This window comes from Fundulus heteroclitus, chromosome 17, assembly GCF_011125445.2.
Source record: "Fundulus heteroclitus isolate FHET01 chromosome 17, MU-UCD_Fhet_4.1, whole genome shotgun sequence".
Lineage (NCBI taxonomy): Eukaryota > Metazoa > Chordata > Actinopteri > Cyprinodontiformes > Fundulidae > Fundulus > Fundulus heteroclitus.
The window spans coordinates 16,453,841-16,476,084 of record NC_046377.1 but is presented as its reverse complement, the minus strand read 5'-3'; the positions used below and the strand labels follow the sequence as shown (position 1 = coordinate 16,476,084).

At 39.6% G+C, this 22,244-nt stretch overlaps 3 protein-coding genes across 3 annotated transcripts in view; 2 read left to right on the top strand and 1 right to left on the bottom strand.

Annotated features, from left to right (window-relative positions):
• Positions 1-7,576, top strand: part of def6c (DEF6 guanine nucleotide exchange factor c) — a 15,079-nt gene extending 7,503 nt beyond the window's left edge. The window contains exons 7-12 of the mRNA XM_012869704.3: positions 2,012-2,235; positions 2,316-2,423; positions 2,558-2,724; positions 2,816-3,014; positions 3,109-3,199; positions 7,286-7,576. Of these exons, the coding sequence (XP_012725158.2) occupies positions 2,012-2,235; positions 2,316-2,423; positions 2,558-2,724; positions 2,816-3,014; positions 3,109-3,199; positions 7,286-7,473 (977 nt within the window). The 3' untranslated portion in view covers positions 7,474-7,576. The remainder of the gene's footprint in view (positions 1-2,011; positions 2,236-2,315; positions 2,424-2,557; positions 2,725-2,815; positions 3,015-3,108; positions 3,200-7,285) is intronic.
• A 3,233-nt stretch (positions 7,577-10,809) lies between these two features.
• On the top strand, positions 10,810-17,157 carry mcat (malonyl CoA:ACP acyltransferase (mitochondrial)). The gene is made up of 5 exons (XM_012869753.3): positions 10,810-11,239; positions 12,683-12,770; positions 12,901-13,118; positions 13,947-14,084; positions 16,815-17,157. The coding sequence occupies exons 1-5, from the start codon at positions 10,826-10,828 to the stop codon at positions 17,085-17,087; spliced, it is 1,131 nt and encodes a 376-aa protein (XP_012725207.2). The 5' UTR covers positions 10,810-10,825; the 3' UTR covers positions 17,088-17,157.
• A 41-nt stretch (positions 17,158-17,198) lies between these two features.
• bik (BCL2 interacting killer) lies at positions 17,199-20,742 on the bottom strand. Its single transcript, XM_036149191.1, has 6 exons — positions 20,664-20,742; positions 20,549-20,577; positions 19,483-19,571; positions 19,216-19,368; positions 19,016-19,130; positions 17,199-17,811 (listed from the first exon to the last, which is right to left on the bottom strand). The coding sequence occupies exons 3-6, from the start codon at positions 19,560-19,562 to the stop codon at positions 17,695-17,697; spliced, it is 465 nt and encodes a 154-aa protein (XP_036005084.1). The 5' UTR covers positions 19,563-19,571; positions 20,549-20,577; positions 20,664-20,742; the 3' UTR covers positions 17,199-17,694.
• Between the last annotated feature and the right edge of the window lie 1,502 nt (positions 20,743-22,244).

Genomic DNA, 22,244 nt, shown 5'->3' with positions numbered 1-22,244 from the left:
CTCCTGACAGTATCTTCCACCTGAGAAGTGAATCTCTGCAGCTCCTCCAGAGTTAACACGGGCTTCCTGGCCGCTTCACCGAGTCACGGTCTCCTTCTTCAACCTGTCAGTTTAGGTGGAGATCCATGTCTTTTAGGTCTGCGGCTGTAATACCCTTTGCATTTTCAGATGATGAACAAAACATCCGTTTCATTGGATTTTATACAAGGGAGCTGAATTCAAATGCACACCACACAGTTCTATTTAACAGTTATCCAATACTTGTTTTCATATTATAATGATGCATTTTATTTGAAATAAAAAACACAACAAATGTCACATAAAATACCAATAAAATGCACTGAAATGTGTTTGTAAGGTGACAGAATGTGAAAAAGTTAAATAGTTATGAATACAGTGTAACAATACATCGATTAAATGATTAACGATCCAATTGATGCAAAAGGAAAACATCTACCCATATCGTCATTTTTAAGATGCGCCTTTATTTTGAATTTCACAAGGCATGAAACCATAGTGAACAGGCGATATATTATTATTGTTACTAGTTTAAAATTTGAAGAATGTTGTTTTTTATTTAAAAGGCTGCTTAGAAATAAAATGGCCAAATCATATTTGGGGTTTCTGTGAGTTAATGATAGTGTTAGGTGGGCAGAGGATATCGCATCATACTGATCGCGTCGATCGGAAATCCTAACAAACATTGTGATGTCAGCAAATAACGTAACGTCATCCAAATAAATCAATATAACATTGTAAAGCTGGTGATTTACACGCATAACTGCACATCATAACCACTATCTGATTCACTTTCTTATTTAGGAAAAGTCTGACATTTCTTTTCTGGCTGGTGCCATATTATTTTAATATGGATGTCGAGTTTGTGTGGAAGGAGATAATTGAACGAAGGCACGATTTCCACCTCCGTGCTGCACAGTTAACACACCGGTAACTGTTTTTGGTTTATGCCAAACATGTTTTCTGTTCTGGCATCCAAGTAATCACATTTTACACTCATCTGTCGAAAGAAAATTATTCCAGATGTCCTGGATTTTGTCTTCATGCTCTTTAGCGAACTTTATTGTGTTCTTTATATTTTTCTTAGGGAGCAAAGGTTTCCTCCTTTAAAATAAAACTTGTGCAGTCTCCTTCTAATTGTACAGGTATACAAAGCAGCTAAGAGTCTGTTGTAGGTCCTGTGAGGACATTTTAGAGGTTTTTAGAGACTTTTTAGTGTCTAAGGGTCCGCTCTAAGGGGAAAGTTACCTGGATGACTAGGCGTCTTTACAGTTGTTAAAAATGTCATCCATTTGTTTTTTTTTACACTAGAAAAGACTGATTTAAAATTCGTTTAAGTCCTCTTTAAATCCGTCACCCGACTCATGAGCTCTTTCTACGTCACCATGCTGTTCTCTTAGTAATAGTAATAGTTCTTAGCTGAACAGTCAGCAGCTAACTGCTCTAATTAAATTAGGCTGAACAGGACAATCCTCCTAAAAGATTCTCAACATGCCTGTTTGTTATTTTAGCCATTAAAAACCAGAATAAATGTTTTTTTTTCATCAAAAGTTGCATGTTTTTAAAAGAAAAACAACAACAATCCCCAGATTTTCTTAATCGTTTTGTTTATTTCTGAGCTCTCTCAGTTTAAATTTTTTTTTTTTAAATATCACACAATATAAAATATAAAGTTGTCACATGGCGGTATAGTCTGAGATTTATTTATTTGATTGTGGATAACAAATAATTTGGTTTCAACACTGAGACACAATATATCTTTACTTTTCCATCTTTTATTTTAACCACCAGAACTTATAGTAGTAGATTTATGATAAAAATCGGTTTGAATTACCAAAGAATTTAATGGCTGAGATCCAAAAAAGAAGCCTACTCTTAAGAAAACTACAACTATTCACCCGTTAAAATGTCCGTATCTGCACCGCCCTGCCCTGCTCAAGTAAAACTTTAATAAAATAACCTTTTTATCTGTGCATTTTTCTCACCTCTACAGCCATTCAAACAGCCCTCCGTCTTCAGCGGGAGGGGAAAACCTCCCTTCACCAGGAGCTCAAGCTGAAACGGCGCGTCCAGCGGGAACACAGCCACCGGGAGCGCAGCCGGAGCGCCCGGAGCAGCTGCAGCAGCCGGAGCAGCCAGTCGGACGACTCCAACTTCCAAGAGATGGAGAGGATGGAGAGAGAGAAGCAGGATTTGGAAATTGAAACCATCATTCAGGTGAGAGGGAGCAGAAGGTGGAGTTTTATCGCCGTGTGCCTCGCGGGAGAGATCTGCGCTTTACCTTCTGTGCTCTGCAGCATGCGCGAGAGTTGGAAATTCGCAGAAGGGAGGCGGAGGAGAGGGAGAGGAGGAAACAGAAGGAGGTGCAGATGGATCTGGAGAGACAGCTGAAAGAGGCTGAGATGGTCAGTTAAAGTTGCAAAAGTCACCCAGCTCGCGACTTTCAAGAAAAAAGCCGTGAAAATGTTGGCAATTTAAAACTCTGGTGAAGGCGTTGGGTCACAGCTCTGCCGTAATGTTCCTGTTCTGGTCGTTCCAGATGAGGGACAGCATGCAGGCCGAGATCCAGGAGAAGGAGAGGAAGGCCGAGCAGCAGAAGAAACGGATCCAGGAGCTGGAGCTGACGCAGCAGAAGCTGGAAGCAGCGCTCAACATGGAGATCCAGGCTCGGCTGGAGGAGGAGCGCGCCCGACAGGAGCTGGAGAGGTTACACCGGCTTTCCTGCGTCACATTGTAATCCTGTTTGCGGAAACTAAAACGGCGATGGAGACACTTGATCCCATCCTTCGTTTTTCAGGTTGCTGGAGGCCGAAGAGGAGAAGAGGAGGCAGTTTCAGATCCTCCAGGAGCAGGAGAAGATCTTAGAGAGCTTCAGCTCCACACGGGAAGCCTCAAACGGGACAGCAGAGGAGACGACCCCGTCGGCCCTCTACTCGGCCTCGCTGGAGCTTCAGAACTTGCAGGCGTCCCGTCAGAGGAGCCATCAGCACCTTGAGGTGATGAAAAGACACACTTATGTCTCTTTCATCCATTTTAGGATAAAAAAAAACCACAGATGCGATTGAATTTTGGATTTTGTTGGATTTCCAGGAGATGCAGGAGAGGCTGAGAAATGCCAGTCAGCACGTACGGCACTGGAACGTCCAGCTGAACCGCCTGATGACGCCTATCTCTCCTGCAGGTACGGTACGATCCCACCGTGGCGTCACCGTTGCATTATAAAACCTCTACCCCGTTGCTAAAGCTTCGATTCTAAAGGTTGGTCATAAAAAACAATACTTCCCTGATATAACATAAATATATTATCAATACGTTTCTTCAAAACAACAATATATGATTGTCCTCAGGCTGTACAAACCTTCTGACATGAAATCTATTTACATTGGGTCAATTCATTTTCATCAATATTAGAAGTATTTTAGATGATGTATTATAATAGCATCAATATTTGTCATTTTACAAGACAAATAGCTCCAGTTCATGCCCACTTATGTTCAATCAAACTATTTTCAAATTAGATACAGATTAATCCAGGTAAAGTCCAGTCACATAGAAGCTACACAGTTTACATAAACTTTATTAAAACACACATAACTATTTTTTTCCGCACTGTTTTACCCAAATAGGGCTAAATTTCTACTATATAAGGTCAGTTAAGATCACCAATTGTTTTTTCTCTTATGTGGGTTTGAATTTCCTTAGTTTTTGGTAGATGTATCTTTCAAACTGTCAAACATTTTGAGCATTATTACACAGCCTTCTCCAAATAGCCCATTCCTTCTGACAGAACTCGTGTAAGTGGGTCTTTTCAGGTGTGCTGATAAAGTTTCTATGGGACTGGGACCAGGACTTTGTGATGCACACTAAAAAACCTTAACTTTGTTTTCCTTAAAGGGAACATATCATGCTTTTAGAGCCTTCCTTTTCACATTTAAATCATTAAGCATAGATTAAATTCAAACTTTCTGCAACTGTGGAGCCACTGAGTAAAAAAACAAAATGTATTTGAGGGCTAAAAAAGATGTTTATGCATGCCTTTCAGCCACTTTGTAACTAATTTGGGGCAATCTTTACCTTCCTGGTTGATGTGCTCAACAGGACACCAAACAAACCCAAGTATTTCTAATATTTTAAGACATTTCCACATGATGTTCTTCCCTCGTGATCCCATCTATTTTGTGAAGTGCACCAGTCTATTCTGCAGCATGAAAATGACACTTTCATGATTATGAAAAATGTTACCAAGGGGTCAACTAGAGTGGTGGAGGTCCACAAATCTCTTCATGGTATCTTGCCTTTCTCTCATTTTTTCCCCCTGAGGCGTGTCTATATTTAACACAGATGAGCGTATGAGAAGGTTATGAAGCTATAAATTCAACGTGCGGGCTTTCCCAAAATGTGGTAACCCAAGTGGTTGCATTGAGTTGGTGACTTTGCAGCAATCCCTCACTCTTGACAGGAATGTGGTGACAGTAGAGGGAAGAAAGTGCTTTTTACCTGGGAGCACTTCATGACTGAGAGAACAGGAAGGTAAAAAAACAAAACAAGTCAGTCAGGACGGCTTTCAGTAGAAAGAGAAGTAAGAAAAGCCCAGAGTTAATGACAGGAACTGCATGGATCAGTGACTCAAGCCTAGAAAGATTCTCTGTTTGAGAGAAGAACTAAGAGACTATATAGTTAATGGCAAGGAGCAATAAGCAAAATTTCAATATTTTAGATAGAAAGAGCTAAAAAAAATAATGATGTGAAGAACTAAAGGTAATATTTCAGATAGACTATGGTATGACGTCAAACAGTAGCTCTCTGTGTTGTTCTTCAGTCTCTTGTTTACATACCCGGGCGTGTAAATGCATGCATGTGCATGTGAACGGCTGCCCCTCAGGGCTTAGCCCCTCCCTGCCCTAAAATACCACCGTCAGAGCAGCGCAGTGTTGGAGCAACATGGTGCAGCAGAACAAAATGTTCTCTTGCTAACAGCATTATAAAGTTATGAGTTACTCACTTCTTCACCTGAAATGTTCCTCCGGAAGGTGAGGCTGTTTTGCTGTGTTTTTACCCTTTTCAAATATGCACTTGGAGGGAAAAGGAGGGGCTGGTTTTTTGTTTTGTTTTGGGCTACAGACGGTGCTGAAGCACCACCTAGTGGAGAAATATCGGTTGTTGCTCCTTTAATGGCAGCGAAACCTCTATCTCTAAGTTCAACCAGCAAAAACACAGAAGCATTGAGCAAGGAATACTTTCTATAGTAAATAGAAACAGAGTACTTTGATCAGGTAAAGTTAAACAAAGAAGCACTGAGCCAGGGGAGCCTTTTATGGAGGCAGCAACAGAAAATAGAAAGTTGAAGACAGTAATAGCACCATCAGTGGCTCCACACTGGAGATAAATCCAGGGGCCCGGGGCCAGGCCTACTTTCTACTAGACCTAAAAGCTAATGACAGCAGTAGCTCTGATATCATATTGATATTAATTTCGATCATTATCTACAAATTCAAAACATATATTTCAAGTGCAGCCCTGGTCATTTTATGATGTTGTTTAATTACCTATTTTTAGATACAGAACAAACAAACACTGAAGCCAAACTCAACACTTTATTCAACCAACCTTTTATCAAAAGTTTTTAAAAAAAGAAAAAGAATGTGTGCTCTCTGAACTCTTTGAAGGGGGCGGAGCTTGGTGACGGAGCATTCCTGGGTCTGTGTTGTGATTGGTTGGGAGGATGTAATGGCTAATATTAACCTACATGATAGGCTAGAATGCAAAAGGAAGGAAAATGTTATTCTATTGAACTTTTTTTTTACCCTTTTTTTCTATTATCGATATACGTTTATCGATGGATATATTTTGTTATTGAATTATTGTCTGGCCCTACCCCCGCTGATAAAAAACACACGGCTAAACACTGGACCAGGTGTACCTTTTAATGGACAGAAAACAGAAACAGAACACAAAGTTAGAGGATAATAAAATAATAGGTTCTCAAGTAACAGTTTAATTTGTGCTCATCTGTACAGTTATGACAGGAGTCATATTGTTACTGTTTTATTTATATAATGTTTACCAATGTATTCCCGTTTTTATCAAACTTTTTATCTGATGCGTAAAAGAATGGCTCCAAGGTTATCAAGCTAGTAGCACCTCTTCAAACTTGAATAGCTAATACACAAAGGCATTGAGCAAGGAATACTTTCTATAGTAAATAGAAACAGAGTATACTCAGAGATAATGGAGGCAATAGCGCTATCAATTACTTTGATCAGGTAAAGTTAAACAAAGAAGCACTGAGCCAGGGGAGCCTTTTATGGAGGCAGCAACAGAAAATAGAAAGTTGAAGACAGTAATAGCACCATCAGTGGCTTCACACTGGAGAGAAATCCAGGGGCCCGGGGCCAGGCCTACTTTCTACTAGACCTAAAAGCTAATGACAGCAGTAGCTCTGATATCATATTGATCAATATCGATCATTATCTACAAATTCAAACCATATATTTTAAGTCATTTTATGATGTTGTTTAATTACCTATTTTTAGATACAGAACAAACAAACACTGAAGTCAAACTCAACACTTTATTCAACCAACCTTTTATCAAAAGTTTTTAAAAAAGAAAAAAAGAATGTGTGCTCTCTGAACTCTTTGAAGGAGGCGGAGCTTGGTGACGGAGTGTTCCTGGGTCTGCGTTGTGATTGGTTGGGAGGATGTAATGGCTAATATTAACCTACATGATAGGCTAGAATGGCAAAGGAAGGAAAATGTTATTCTATTTACTTTTTTTTACCCTTTTTTTCTATTATCGATATACGTTTATCGATCGATATATTTTGTTATTGAATTATTGTCTGGCCCTACCCCCGCTGATAAAAAACACACGGCTAAACACTGGACCAGGTGTACCTTTTAATGGACAGAAAACAGAAACAGAACACAAAGTTAGAGGATAATAAAATAATAGGTTCTCAAGTAACAGTTTAATTTGTGCTCATCTGTACAGTTATGACAGGAGTCATATTGTTACAGTTTTATTTATATATTGTTTAACAATGTATTCCAGTTTTTATCAAACTTTTTATCTGATGCGTAAAAGAATGGCTCCAATGTTTGTCAAGCTAGTAGCATCTCTTCAAACTTGAACAGCCAACAGATTTAATGTCATATTTTACAGATTAATATTATTTGGCTATAAAAATGCTGATGTAAATATTTCAAAATTCACCGCATGGTCAAATACATTTCAAAATGTGTGCTTTGTTTGTTTGCCTTTGTAGAGCGCTTGGAAAGTCGCCTTCAGTCGAAAAACACCTGTCCCAAAAAGGAAGGAGCGCTGGCCAGTAACGAGTTCATCTGTAAATACAAGATAAGGAATGAACAGAACAACAGGCTACGGGAAGACGAGACTGAAGAACTGCAGTTGCAACTGGACGGCACCTGCCTGTCAGAGGAATCGGGGTGTTAAGAGTTTTAATCGCATTTCAACTGTAATTTATCTTAAGATAGCACAATACTACGAATTACACAAGAAAAAAAAGCTAAATAAAATAAACTGCATTTGGAAAAGATTTTGCTATTTGTGAAATTTTTGTTTGTGAACAAATAAGAGGATAGTGTGAAGCTGAATCACATGGAAAGCCCCTTGGAAGGATGTGGTCATCATTAAAAAAAAAAAGTTTCTGTAAGGTGTGAAAGACAAAATGCTCTTTGAGGAGACAGCATTGAATTATATTTATTATATTTTGAGTAGCAAGGAAAGATGGAGGGTGACGAGAATAACATAAGAACCCATCTGATTGGCGCCCAGTAAGAATAACAGTTTTGTACAATAAATCACTGGTCGATCTGGGGGGGAAAAAATGTTGTGTTTGTTGTTTTCATCAAAACTCTGAATCTATTTTTGCAGATTTTCTTTTTGGTCTTTCTCAGTCTTTGTCTGAAAGTCGTAGGAACAGGAAATTATGTGATGCATGAAGAGGTCGGCACTTACCTATCTTGTTTCGTTACCTAGAAGACTTTTGTATTTGGAAAATCAAGATTACATATAGAAGTACACATAGCGTACAAGAAGTTGAAATTGTGTTTTAAAAACGCAGAAGGCTGGTTCAAAGGACATTTTTAAAGCCATAAGCAAAAGTTTTAAGAATGGAACCTTGCTTTGTTTTTCTTTTTGCACAAAATGTACTGATTCAGCTTTTATTGTTCTTAAACCCATTGAAAACCTATTGATGTTTAGCATAAATGTAATGCATATCCATCAGTAAAGGTTGCAGGAAATAATGAAATGTTTATAATTTGATTCCTGTAACAACTAAGAAAGAGATCCAACCGCACTGAAGTGGTAAAGTTTGTGAAAAACATACTTTCTCTCTGTTTTACAACTCATGGGCACAACCTATGGAAAAGTAATGCAGTGTAAAAATCAGTAAAGGGGCAAGCTTCTTTACTTTCCACTCAGGTTGTTACTCTGGTCAGACATATGTTCCTTTCTCAGTGCGTGTTTCACACAGGAAGATCAATGGTGACGCAGCCCTCCTGCTTATATTTCCTTTGCTGATTAATCACCAGTTTCTGTATTAAGCACTCAGTTTGACGTTGGATTCACGGTTTGTAAAATAGAGATGTTTTGGAGTATTTTTAGGACCATAGACATTATATACGTAGACGCCTCGTTGGGCAGGTTCTGCCTATGCTGCGGATGAGTCAGAGCGTCCGCCATGTTGAATGTCACAAATCTGCTGTAAGAGTCAGACACTTAAACGGTATCAGAGGGACTTTAATCTCACAATATACTTCATATTAGTTTTTTTTTTGTAATCCTATCTATCTATCTATCTAATATTACAAGTTTATTTTTGTATCCCTTTGGCTTCATTCTCCTGACTTTATTCTCGTAAAAATGGCCCTATTACTCCAGGACTAAAATACTTCTAATACTAAAATAATATCACCATTTTTTGTTAGGTGCACCAGTTCTTTTTTAAATTTATTCTCCTATGACTTTTTTGCCATATTTGTAATTTTATGTCTTTAATAGTCCCCCACAAAAGTCTGTTCCTAATCTGTGACTATTCCGGATCTTAAAAGGTTCACACGGCTTTATGAAATAATGAAGACCACAATGTTTGGATTTAACCAATTGACTTTTATATTCATAACACATACACATATCTATCTATCTATCTATCTATCTATCTATCTATCTATCTATCTATCTATCTATCTATCTATCTATCTATCTATCTCTCTTGATATATATATGTATATATATATATATATATATATATATATATATATATATATATATATATATATATACATACATATATATATTCACACATCTTTAATCTGGACATATAGTTATATATAAACACACCTGTTTATAACATTTCAAAATCTATATATGCACATCAATATCTACAAACATTGATCAATAGCTCTCTGTTCTGCCAATCTCTATCAATTAATCTGTGTTTAGGACAGCAAAGTCCACTTTGGTTTTCTCCTGTCTCTCACCAGCTCTAGAAACCATCTAATCCGTATTTAAATTAGAGCGAGCAAGTCAGATATTATATTATATTATATTATATTATATTATATTATATTGTATTGTATAAACTAGTTTACAGTAGTTTGAAACTGTAAAATGCGGCAGACGGAACCGCTCCACTGAGGATGCCATCTCCTCTGCTCTTCACCTGAGCCTGGCACACCTGGAGGAGAAGAACACGCATGTGCGGATGCTGTTCCTGGACTTCAGTTCAGCATTTAACACCATCATCCCACAGCATCTGGTGAGAAAACTGGAACATCTGGGCTTCAGCACACCCATTCGCAACTGGCTGCTAGACTTTCTCACCAACAGACCTCAGTCAGTCACCACGCTCCACTGCTCATCAACAGCTCAGCTGTGGAGGTGGACGGCAGCACCAAGTTCCTGGGGGTGCACATCACGGACAACCTCACCTGGACTGTGAACACAATGTCACTGGTGAAGAGGGCACAGATGTGATTATACTTCCTGAGGAGGATGAGGAGAGCCCGCCTGCCCCCGTCCATCCTCACGACCTTCTACAGAAGCACCATAGAGAGCATTCTGCTGAACTATAACCCATAAACTCTGCACAACATTCGTATATTGCACATTTCACATCATTGCATCTCCATCTAGCATTACAAATGCTGCCGAACTCTTAGTTTTTAAATTCTGTACATACAAATTGCTTTTTTTATATATATTCACCTGTACACTGTGACTTTCTTCTGCATTGTTTACATTTCAATTGTTTTACTTTTAAATCAGTGCTGCACCTTATACTGTATTTTAAATCTACGGTAAATTACAAGCTGTATTCTTGCACCAATGCCCTTGCACAATCAATTTCTGCACATAGAAATGGTTTTAAAAATACTCACCTGTACACTGTGACTTCTCTGTCATTGTCTACATTTAAATTGTTTACTCTTAAATCACTGCTGCACCTCATACTGTAAATTCAATTATTCTGCAATTTCAAGCTGTATGCAACGAAATTTCGTTCTGTACGCACTCTGTGCATACAAAATGACAAATAATAGTTGTCTAAGTCCAAGTCTAAGTCATATTATTTTGGCCAGAGGTGGCGCTGCAGGGCGGAAGTGCTGGATCTTCAACCGGAAATAAAACAAAACTAACCCGAGTTTTCAAAACATGGCGGCTCCCTTACAGCTGTCATGCCGAGCTCAGAAAATAGTTCAGTTTGGACTATTCTGATTTTTTAAAAAACGTTTATTTATGTTTTTAAGTTACTTTTGTTTTGTTTTTTTGGAGCTAGCTCATGTCAGCATCAAATATTGTTAGCATGGCTGCAGCCCTCAGGGCAAATGTCAGGTCGGTGGTCTCTGTGTGTCGGAGACTGTCCACCCAGCAGCAGCCTGGACCTCCGGAGTCTCCGCCGGGGAGCCAGTTACCTCCGGTGAGGGAGCGTAGACAAAAGAAAGACCCCAAAGGCTGTTCCGTGTTTCTCTTCCCCGGCCAGGGTAGCCAGTTTGTGGGCATGGGCAGAGGACTGACGAAGTACCCCAACGTGAAAGAGATGTTCTCCGCAGCGCAGGAGATCCTCGGCTACGACCTGCTGTCTCTGTGTCTGGAGGGACCGGAGGAGGAGCTGCGGAAGACGGTGCACTGCCAGCCGGCTGTGTTCGTCACGTCTCTGGCAGCGGTGGAGAAACTGCACCACGAAAACCCCAAGGTCACATTCGCCTTATTCCGTTGTTTCACTCGCTTTCTGTTTATCTCAACTCCAGATAAACATAGTAGGAAGTACGTTTGAGTGGCCAACAGTGTAATAGGGATTATATATTTTCTATTACACCTGATTATTTTTAAATAAAGCCCACTAGGTTCTGAATAGATCTTCAAAATTGAGATTTTGGCAGCACATCTATGGTATCCATTCTTAAGAATACTAGTGGGCTTTCTGAAATCACATTTTAAATGTTCTTCAAATCAACACCGGAAAACTTTAGTCCCACTTCAATTCATTATTTCCCTTGAAAATTAAAGGCATCCTCTGCTTTGCCCTGTTGTAAAAAAAAAAAAAAACAAAAAAAAAACACATTTCCTAAGGGTTGCTGTTTACAGAGAGAGGGATTTTTTAAACAGGCTCTGTATCCTCTCTTCTCTTCTGCTCTTTCCCTGGATCAAAATCTGTAGGACCTTGTTTCAGGGACATAAGTGCTGATGGAAGCAGGTCTTTTCGATTGATGATTTTTTTATTTAACACGTCTGCGTATTTCAAAGAGTTAATGATGCCTTGCCTTCCGCCCGTCAAGGTTCGGAAGACAAGCTGAGCCCCGGCATCACTGATCCTCCTCCGCTAAACGGGAACTGTTGCTGCAAAGCTCTCATCCGATCAACGAGCACATTTTTATTTAAAGCCACAGGAAATTTTAGCAACCTTACCATGTTTACGTCTGCGGCGGTAGGCCTGAAAAGGCTGTTTATCTGGCTGACGTGTAGATGGTATCTAATGGTCGCGATGGAGACTTGGTGACTCCTAGGTGCTGCAGTTCAGCGAGATTCAGAGATTATTTTTACCTTTCACATCGTTTTATTTCTCGCTGTTCCCATTATCAAAATAGTCCGGTTCTTTTAAATGTAGATTTGGGCACGTTTAGGTTTAGGTGACTTGCTATTTTTATCAAGATAATTACACATCTGCCTGTTTTTAAATGTTATCTTCTCCTTTCTGTCTTCAAGGAGTGGTGTAGAAACATGAGCCTCTGTATCGCATCCTGTTTTTACCCCAGGGACACAATTAAATTAAAGTGTTTAGAGAGTATTATCCACCTAAATAAGCTGAACTTGAATATCTGTTTTTATAAGTGTTTTATTCGCATATGTGGTTTGAAACTGTAAACGATTATCTGTCCAAAACCCCCAAAAAAATGTCCATTTGGTTCTGTTGTCCTGTGCTCTATCATGATACTCTGGACTCAGATTACTAGAATTAAGACCTTTCAACAGAAACAAGTGAAACACTTTCTGTGTTTCCCCCTAAACAGAATTATTAGACTAGTTAAAAAAAAAAAAAAACATTTCAGCTTGTTGGTTGTATTTTTCTGCCCAAACTAAACAAGCTGAGCTACGATAATTACTGACCCGTGTGTGCGCTGCGCTCCCGTCTCAACAGGCCGTAGAGACGTGCGTCGCTGCTGCAGGTTTCAGCGTCGGTGAATTTGCTGCCCTCGTCTTTGCCGGAGCCATGGACTTTTCAGAAGGTAACCATCGTGCTTTTTTTTTTTTTTTGTCACAGATGGGTTGATCTATAGAAAATCCGTTGAAGGATTTAAAACGTGAGGATAAAAGAGTTGAAGCTAAGTAATTTATTTCCTCCTGCTCTTCCTCCAGCCTTGTATGCAGTGAAGGTGCGTGCCGAGGCCATGCAGAGAGCCTCTGAGCTGGCTCCCAGCGGGATGCTGTCGGTCATCGGCAGACCTCAGGCTCAGTATAATTACGCCTGTCTTCAAGCCAGGGAGCACTGCAAGAGTCTGGGGATTCTGGAGCCCGTTTGCTCTGTGGCCAACTATTTATTCCCTGACGGCCGGGTCATTGCAGGCCACCAGCAGGTATGGAGCCATGTGAACTCTGAAGCTTTTTTTTATAAACATTTTATTCTTTTCCATTAGAACACGGGAACAGTGCAACACAAACGAACCTGCCAGACAGCGCATGTAATGCAGAGATTCAGAAACAGAAATGTTAGATAAATAAAATACACACGTGTTTCCAGTCCACCATAAGTATTCAAGGGTTGAAGATAAGACAGTCCACTGTGGTTCAGATATTCTGTGACCTTCATTTTGAGATTTGCAGGGTAGAACAAGACGTTCCACACAGAGAACTGTCCTCCCATTAACAGCAAAGTTTTTAGATTTTCAGATATTCTGGGGGAATATAGTCCAGAAAGGGTGTCCAGATCTTAAGAAATATCTCGTCTCTACCCCTTACAGACGCCTGTAGCCTTTCATGAGAGGAGAATGTTAAAGATTTCCCCGTACCAAGTGGTGATATTAGGTGAAAGAGCTTTAGTCCATCTAAGCAGTAAGGAGTTTTTCAAGAAGCCTATACCGAGAAGCAGCAAGATGTCAATTCCTAGAACGGGAGGACAAGAATGAAAGCTCCAAGGTCTTTCTCAATTTCAGATTTAAATATGCCACTGATTATTTTTGCTATAAGTGTCCAGAGTCTAGAAATAAATTTACATTCCCAGAAGTAATGGAAATAGGTCCCCCTTTCTGAATTACATTAGACACATAAAGGGGAAAAGGATTGGTCAGTTTTGTTTAAAATAACAGGAGTAAAATGTAATCTATGCAACATTTTGTATTGACTCTGAAGCTGTTTAGGTTCAGGGTTTTGCATCGGTGCTTCTGTGACGTTGCCTTGTTTTCCAGGCACTGGACTTCCTCCAGCAGAACTCGCGGCCTCTGCAGTTCCTGAGGACCAAAGCTCTCCCCGTCAGCGGGGCTTTCCACACGGCACTGATGGCGTCGGCTGCTGAGCCCCTCAAAGCGGTGCTGCGGCAGGTGGAGGTCAGTCAGCAAACGTGGCACACAGGTTGCTCAGCTGCTTCCTTGAGCAAGGGCGTTATTACCTTCGCTAACAGACCATGAGTGATATTCTTCTGGTCATTCTGGGGTCTCTGATAGATTTTCTGTTTTATGACAAAACGAACCATGAGGTTATGAAGGTTTCAGTGAGGTGCAGAATGTGACTCGGGCTTCAATGACACAGCTGTAATAGAGCTGTACAGCAGCAACTCTTCAACCTTGACTTGACCTTGACATCCCACATCCTGGAGAGACTCCTGTTGATCCACCTGAGTTAAACAGACAAGCAGCTACCAGGACCCCCTGCAGTTTGCTTATGGCCTTGGAGTGAAAGACGACTTCACATCCCTGCTTCAACAGTCCCGCTGTCATTTAGACAAGGCAGGCAGCACCGTGAGGATCACATTCTTTGATTTCTCCGGGGCATTTAGCACATTTCAGCCTGATTTGCTTTGTCAGAAACTCCAGAAGACACAGGTGGAGGCATCAACATTCACCTGGATCAGACAAAGTCTCACAAACAGACCACTGGAGGGTTGTGTGTCTAACCAGGTGGTCAGCAGCACCACAGGGGACCGTACTCTCACCGTTCTTCTTCACTCTTTACACCACAGACTTCCAATACAAGACAGGCTCCTGTCATCTGCACAAATACAGATGACTCTGCAGGCGTTGGATGCATCAGAGATGGACAGGAAGCTGAGTGCAGCACTGCAAAAACTGAACTAAAAATAAGTCAAATTTTCTTGAAATTAGTGTATTTGTCCTTGATTTAAGCAGGTAAATAAGATGATTTGCCAATGGAATGAGATTTTTGTGCTTAAAATAGGAACAACTCATCTCCACAGTCTTATTTAGAGGGCAGAATATCTAAATACTTTATTTTAGGGGTCAAAATACTCATTCCGTTGGCAGATAATCTTATTTACCTGCTCAAATCAAGGACAAATACACTCATTTCAAGAAAATTTGACTTATTTTTAGTTCTGTTTTTGCAGTGAGGACGCTGGTGGGCCGCTTTATGGCGTGGTGTGGAAGCAATCATCTCATCCTGAATGTCAATAAAACAGGTTATGTATAGATTTCAGGAGGAACAGGAATAGGACCAACGCTATTTCTATCCTGGGAGAAGAAGCAGAGGTGGTGGAGGAGTATAAATACCTCCGTGCTCACCTGGACGACAAACTGGACTGGAGACACAACCGTCTGCAAGAACGGGCGGAGCAGACTGAACTTCCTGAGGAAGCTTAGGTACTTCCGGGTTTGCTGTAATAAAACCCTGAAGGATCTTCTATAAGTCTGTTGTGGAGAGTGATCTCCTCTGCCATCATCTGTTGGGGCAGCAGCATCAGAGCAGCTGACTCCAAGCAGCTCAACAAGCTGATAAAGAAGGCCGGCTCTGTTCTGGGGACCCGTCTAGAACCTCTAGACATGACTTTGCAAAGAAGGATTCTTCATAAAAGGAAGAACATCATTGATAACTCTGAGCATCCTCTTCCTCAGACTGTTGTACAACAGAGTGTCTTCAGTCAGAAGCTTCTCCAGAACCACGACAGTACATCTTTTCATGCCCGCAGCCGTCAGCATCTACAGCAACTCGTTAAAGAAACCCATAAAATGACTTACAACAACATTTAATTGCCATTCAGGATTATTGAATGGATTAGCTGTTTTTGAATTGAATTACATTTGTGGTGTTGTAAGAATGAGATCCTGATCAATTACTTAAACCTGACTGGATACATTTTAATGTCCTTTAATGTTTAGGGTTTTTTTTTTTTGCCTTTTGGTGAATTTCCAGCATTCAGTCTTTTCCAGTTAGAGTCTTTTTACCTTTGTCTCGCAAAACCTAAAATTTCCTCTCACTAAGTGAATCGTTAGTAGAATCTGAGGTTGCCTTGGACCGGCGGTGATACAGAGAAATGAAATCCTGTAGATGTTGAGTAAAAACTGACTGGTGTTTGGTACAGACAGTGTATTCTTGTTTGTTGGCAGTGTCGCTTTTGTTTCGGTTTAGACGCCAAAAAGTTCAAATTTGGTTTCATAAGACCATAAAATAAAGGGTGTGGATTATTCTAGCCAGACCTGGGTGTTTAATTGGAAGAGAAGACTCATGTCTGGCTACCCTACTCTTCAGTCCAGACGGTTATCCAGACAAGAGAACGTCAAACACACCTGTACTGAGGTTCCTGCAGCTCCTTCATTGTTGCTATTGGCTCTTTGGTAGCCTACCTGACTAATGTCCATTTTTGTCCTTTTATCAGTTTTGGAGAATTGTCATATTTTTAAAATGTCATCCATGTCCCATTTATTGTCCTATGGCATGTATATCGCTGTTGATTTCTTAGTACCAAGGTCCTGATTTAATGTGTTCTTTTAACTTACCTGAAAACTATAACAAGATAATCCAACTAGAGCACCTGAGCGTTACTTCAGGTTCTTAAGATTCACTATTAGTTACAAAAATTAACTACAACAAGACTGAATGCTGCAAATTTATCTTAGCAGGTTATTGAATCTTCTTTTTTTGTGCGTTTACTAACAGCTTAGATTAGTTTTCAGCTGAACTGTGCCAGATAAACGTCAAAGAAAAAAAGTCAAAATCTGAGCAATGTTTTAATTTCCAACAAGGATCTGGTGCATTTTGCGTAGTTGGATCAGATGTACCATTTTTGTACACATCACGCATCAATCGACCGCCCCGTCTTCCAGGTGCGACGACCCGAGATCAGCGTCTACTCCAACGTGGACGGCAAACGCTACATGAGCGAAAGCCACGTGCGCAGGCAGCTGGTCAAGCAGCTGTTCTCGCCCGTGAAATGGGAGCAGACTCTGCACGAGATCTACGAGAGGGCGCAGGGGGAGAGCTTCCCTCAAACGTACGAGGTCGGGCCCGGGAAGCAGCTGGGCGCCACGCTGCAGAAGTGCAACAGGAAGGCGTCTCAGTCGTACTCTCACGTGGACGTCACGGCACACGAGGAGTGACCGTGCAGACGCCAGGACTCCCATGACTGCAGCTCTGCTGGAAAAGATCTTGTATTACTGTGTATTTAATAAAAAAAAAAATCTTTAATAAAGCAGCCAGTGGTTTTTTTCTCATTTTGGAAGGTTTATTTGTAAGACATGGGTGGGGAAAAAAAAGCTTTCTTTTAAAAATCTGCAACAGAAAGTCCAGCTCCCGTCATTTCATCACAAGCAAAGCGACACATCATTTGTAAAACGTCTTGGCCTCTTAAACCAGTAAGAAACTGCAAAAGACTGCAGCCCAGCAACAGTCCAGTTATGAGAAACATTTTTTTTAAATCAATGCAACTGCAAAACAGCCTTCCAGTGCTACATCAATCTGACAAGTTTTTTTTTTTTTTTTTCAGTCTGGAGCTACTTTAATGAATTTGGCAACATTTTTTTTTGTTTTATTCTAAGGAAGCTGTTTGCAGTTTGTTGCCAACTTCAATACGGCTACTGGAAATAGTATAAAAAGAAAGGTCAAAGTAAACAGCGGAAACAAAAATCAGCATTAATTTAAACTCATTTCCAAACTTCTTTTCTTCTTCTTTCGTTAAACATATTCAAGCTTCCTCCCGGCCTCTTCTCAGGCTTCCTCTTCCATCCACAGTCCACCAAAAATGCTTGCTGCAGCCAGCAGCGCCACCGTTACGAGCCCTCCTCTGGTCCAGCAGGGGCAGGTCGCTGCTTTGAAACCGGACACCTGCAAAGAGAAAGAAAAATATATATATATATATACATAAAAAAAAGACAACTACAGGGTATAATTTATAGGGTATTGCTGGGAGATCATATCTAAAGCGGCTCTGTATTTGGGTGAATTAACTGGATGAAGGTGTTTAACATGTCCGCGCCTCTTTTCCAGAGGTATTTGCACTGCTAGCAGTGTCTGCAATTTAATCTTGGCCATATTTGACAATCATGTCCAGCAGAACAAATCTGTTTCTTCCCGGGATTAAATTGTTGACAGTGCTATGGCCTTCACCTACTTCTTTGTTTAGCTGTGTCTTTTTTTTTTTTTTTTTGGATTGGAGTCATTGGCAGCTCTGCAGCTTATTTACCTTTTGTACTCTATTTTATTCCAATAGAAAGTACTCCTGACCCAGTTCTTCTGTGTTCAGCTGTTTCTTCCCACATGTCATTGACAGAGGGGTACTTTGTGATTTTTTTTCTGCCCATAGAAAGTACCGCTGGGTCATTATTTTTGTGTTAAGCTGTGTTTCTTTCCTGGATGGAGCCATCGACAAAGCTACTGTCGCCACTTACTTGGTGTACTCTTTGTTTTCCTTTCCCATAATAAGTAAACCTAGCTCAGTGCTTATGTTTTGTTTGTTTTTTACCACTCTCTGTGCTTCCTTATTCATTCTTGAGCTTTCATTTAAAACCCTAAACATTGCCTAAGCCAATTTAATTTTAGTTTACCTGTCAATAAAACTATAACTTTAGCAGTACACTGCAAAAACTGAACTAAAAATGAGTAATATTTTCTTAAAATTAGTGTATCTGTCCTTTTGAGCAGGTTAATAAGATGATCTGCGAATGGAATAAGACTTTTGCACTTAAAATTGGAACAATTCATCTCAATCATCTTATTTCTAGTGCAGGATGTCTAATTATCCTATTTTAGGGGTCAAAATACTCATTCCATTGGCAGATAATCTTATTTACTTGCTCAAATCTAGGACAAAAACACAAATTTTAAGAACATTTTACTTGTTTTGAGATCCGTTTTTGCAGTGTAATCTTTGCTTTTTTAAACCAAATGTAGGGTTTATACGAGGCCACTGTTGCAGAACATAGAGTTAATTTAGGATAAAATGACATCTGCTGCTAAGTATTGTTACAAAATGAAAGCAAACATGTATAGTTTTTAAAAAAAAATGCTGCATCAAACAGCAGCGAATTACCAAGGCTGTCACTGTCTGTGCTCGGAGGTTCCCCTGCCCAGGCCTAGTGCTGACGATCCAGGCCTTCACAGGAGCCAACAGACCCTGGAAACCCCACAACTGGCTGTGGAGATCCCTGTAAAAGGGAGGCAGCAACAGATTACAGCCAAAAACAAACGTCTAACAAGGAAATGTGAGACGAAACGAACGTGCTTTTGTACCTGTAGATGATGCGTATCAGAGTCCGGGCAGGTCTCAGCAGGTATAGAGGAGTTGGCGGCCAGTCGTGATCTCTCCTGGCCCACTCCTGGTCCAGATGGTCTCCGATTACAGCCAGCTGCCGACCGACGACCCTCGCAGCCCTGTCGCGGACCCTAAAACCAGTGAAACATAAAGTATAAACAATAAAGCATCTTTAAAACCTATTTGTAAGGGAAGTGAGAATCCTCTTGTCAAGTCGTGTTTGTTGCTGGTGCAGCACATCCCACCTGAGGTTGACGTCCACCACCTCTCCAGGTCCAGCCTGAAGGGTCACGGCTCGGTACGGACGTCTGCTTTGCTCCACCATTGTGTTTTTCTGCGCAGGAGCAACATTTTCATGAGTTCTTGACAAATCGCACCCTATCAGACGCCACATCAGCAACGCAGGAGGGGATAGAGACTGCACATAATCACGCATTATCTCCAGCGGGCCGCTAACGTTCATAAACAAGCTGTGTAAACAAGAGAGCGTGTGACCAGGATGGGTGGTGCTTGTGTTTCCAGGGAGAGAGTCCAGGTAAAAAAAAAAAAAAAAAAAAAGAGATCTAAAGTGGTGACTTCATGTTTCGGGTGTTTACTGCTGCTAAACCGTTTCACTTCCTCAATTTGTGGACGCTGTTCATATAGAAAACCGTGTCTCCAATAATACATTTATAACTGGACTTGTTAAACTTTATTTGTACGTTTTAAAAAAAAAAAAAAACTCTTGTGAGCACCTGAGCTGAGATCATACCTGTTTGTTCCTGTGCCCTTTAATGCAAATGTCACATTTCCATAACCCAAATCAACCAAACGGCTTTTTTTCTCCTCCTCAGCAACAAGAATTAAAGCATTACTCACTCCAGATAATCTCCCGTAAACTTTAAATATAAGCCTGTTTACTCTTTTTAGACGAGTCTACTTAAATGTATTCCTATGTGTAAATGTAAAAAAAAAATCCCTCACTTTACAGCAAAAAATACTTTGACTGTAACTGTAAAAACAAAACAAAAGTAATGCTTGCTGGAAATAACTCCAGCAGTAGCTTCCAGCAGTTTCTCTCATTGTCATAACAAAAAGATGAAGTCATCCTTCATACCCAAAGCAAACAAAGGTCATTTGGAAAACAACATGTAACGCGTTAGACGTAAATCCCTCGACTAATACATTTGATCAGTTCCTTTATTTTCAGACTAACAGGTATTAGGGTTGGTTTGATGACAGTGTTTTATTTTCGTTTTTGTCGAATGTAGATGCTCTAAACCTGACAGTAAACAGGTGCACTTCCAGTGAAGAAAAAATTTAAATAAATACCTTTAATGTAGATTAAATAGGACGCCGCCCTGTAATAGATACAAAACCCATTATGTTCAGGACGTATATTTAGTGATAAAAATCAAATAAATCATCGAAAGGCGTCTGTACTTACAGCAGCGTCCTTTAATCTCGTTGCTCAGGTAAGTTCTGTAAAAAAAACAATTGGCCCCGCCTTTACCTGCTATCAATTATGACCAGTAGGGGGAGACAGAAACAACCACATGAGACCAGTGACGTCGTGGCAAATTATTATTTTTGGGTTATTTTAGGCAAGACATAACAATACTATAGGCCTACTACTATTTCTCATTAAGAATTAACTTTTTTTTTTGTCCAAGTAGAATATGCATTAGAAACCCTCAGTTCAATTAAACTTACTCACTTCAGATGGTAGTATGGCTTCACAACAAAGGTCATAAGGCATTTTACAAGACAAACAGAGCTGATGTAATATATATATATATATATATATATATATATATATATATATATATATATATATATATATATATATATATATATATATATATATATATATATATATATATATATATATATATATATATAATCCAGTCCAATCATTTAGATTCAGATTCTATTACAACTTTTTTTGACACCATGAGTGGTGCACTCAATTTCAAAATAGCAAAACACAGTCGAATGTCAACATATTATCGCCTTGAAATATTTCCTTAATGTTTTTATGATTCATATTTTATTTTATTTTTTTATATTTTTAAATACTTGTTCTGAAGAGGTCATAGCATCAATAATAACAATAATGAAAAATAACATTAAGAAGAAGAGGAACAATTTGAGGTTCTTTTTGAAGTGTTTTTGAGGACAGAGGTGTATGAAGGGATGGGATTATGAGAATTTTTTTGTTGGTTTTGTGCATTAGTGCATTGGATGTATTTATGTCTGTCTGAATATTTGAATAAACAAACTAAACTGAAACTGAAACAATTAAAATAACTTTAAATTAATCTAAAGTACAGTCTAGACATTGTCAGTCTGCCTATAATGGAGTGGCCAGCACAGTCACCAGATCACAACCCCATTGAGCTTTTGTTGGAGCAGCTTATTGTGCGTAAAAAGTGCCCATCAAGCCAATTCAACCAGTGAGAGGTGCTTCAAGAAGCATAGGGAGATATTATCTTAGATCACCTCAACAAACTGACAGCTCAAATGGTCTGCAATGGTGTAATTTCTGCAAATAGAGGATTCTTTCATGAAAGTAAAGTTTATAGGACAAAACTATAATTTCAAGTGCAAATCATTATTTCTGACTTTGTCAATAACTTGACTATATTTTCAATTAATTTTGGAACTCATTTAATTAGTAATATGTTCGTTTTCTTGAAAAAAAAAATCAACCTTTTGGGAGACCCCATGAGTGGTAGTGTACATTATTATTAGAATAGGCAACATGCATAGCTTGACTTACAGCAGCATTTGGTTTATAAAGTTTTTTTTTTAATTAAACCAAATGTAATTGCAGGACTATGAAGCAATGAAATAAATACAGAAAGATACTTTAACGTGTAGTCCAATTTGCAATGTTTACTTCACTGAGATAGCAAACAAACACGCTTCTCCTACTCTTAAAAATAACAAAAAATGCAATTCAAGATTGTATCAATAATATTAATTGATTTACTTCAGGGGTGTCCAAACTTTTCAGTACATGGGC

Bases quoted from the DNA above. Each gene is read 5' to 3' on its own strand.
- bik (XM_036149191.1), bottom strand. From the start codon at position 19,562: ATGGTGGAGCAAAGCAGACGTCCGTACCGAGCCGTGACCCTTCAGGCT. The intron at 19,131-19,215 runs GTACAAAAGCAC...TCCCTTTTACAG, and splicing joins CTGATACGCATCATCTACAG to GGATCTCCACAGCCAGTTGT. The intron at 17,812-19,015 runs GTAATTCGCTGC...TTCTCTTTGCAG, and splicing joins CACAGACAGTGACAGCCTTG to GTGTCCGGTTTCAAAGCAGC.
- mcat (XM_012869753.3), top strand. From the start codon at position 10,826: ATGTCAGCATCAAATATTGTTAGCATGGCTGCAGCCCTCAGGGCAAAT. The intron at 12,771-12,900 runs GTAACCATCGTG...CTCTTCCTCCAG, and splicing joins AGCCATGGACTTTTCAGAAG to CCTTGTATGCAGTGAAGGTG. The intron at 13,119-13,946 runs GTATGGAGCCAT...CTTGTTTTCCAG, and splicing joins TCATTGCAGGCCACCAGCAG to GCACTGGACTTCCTCCAGCA.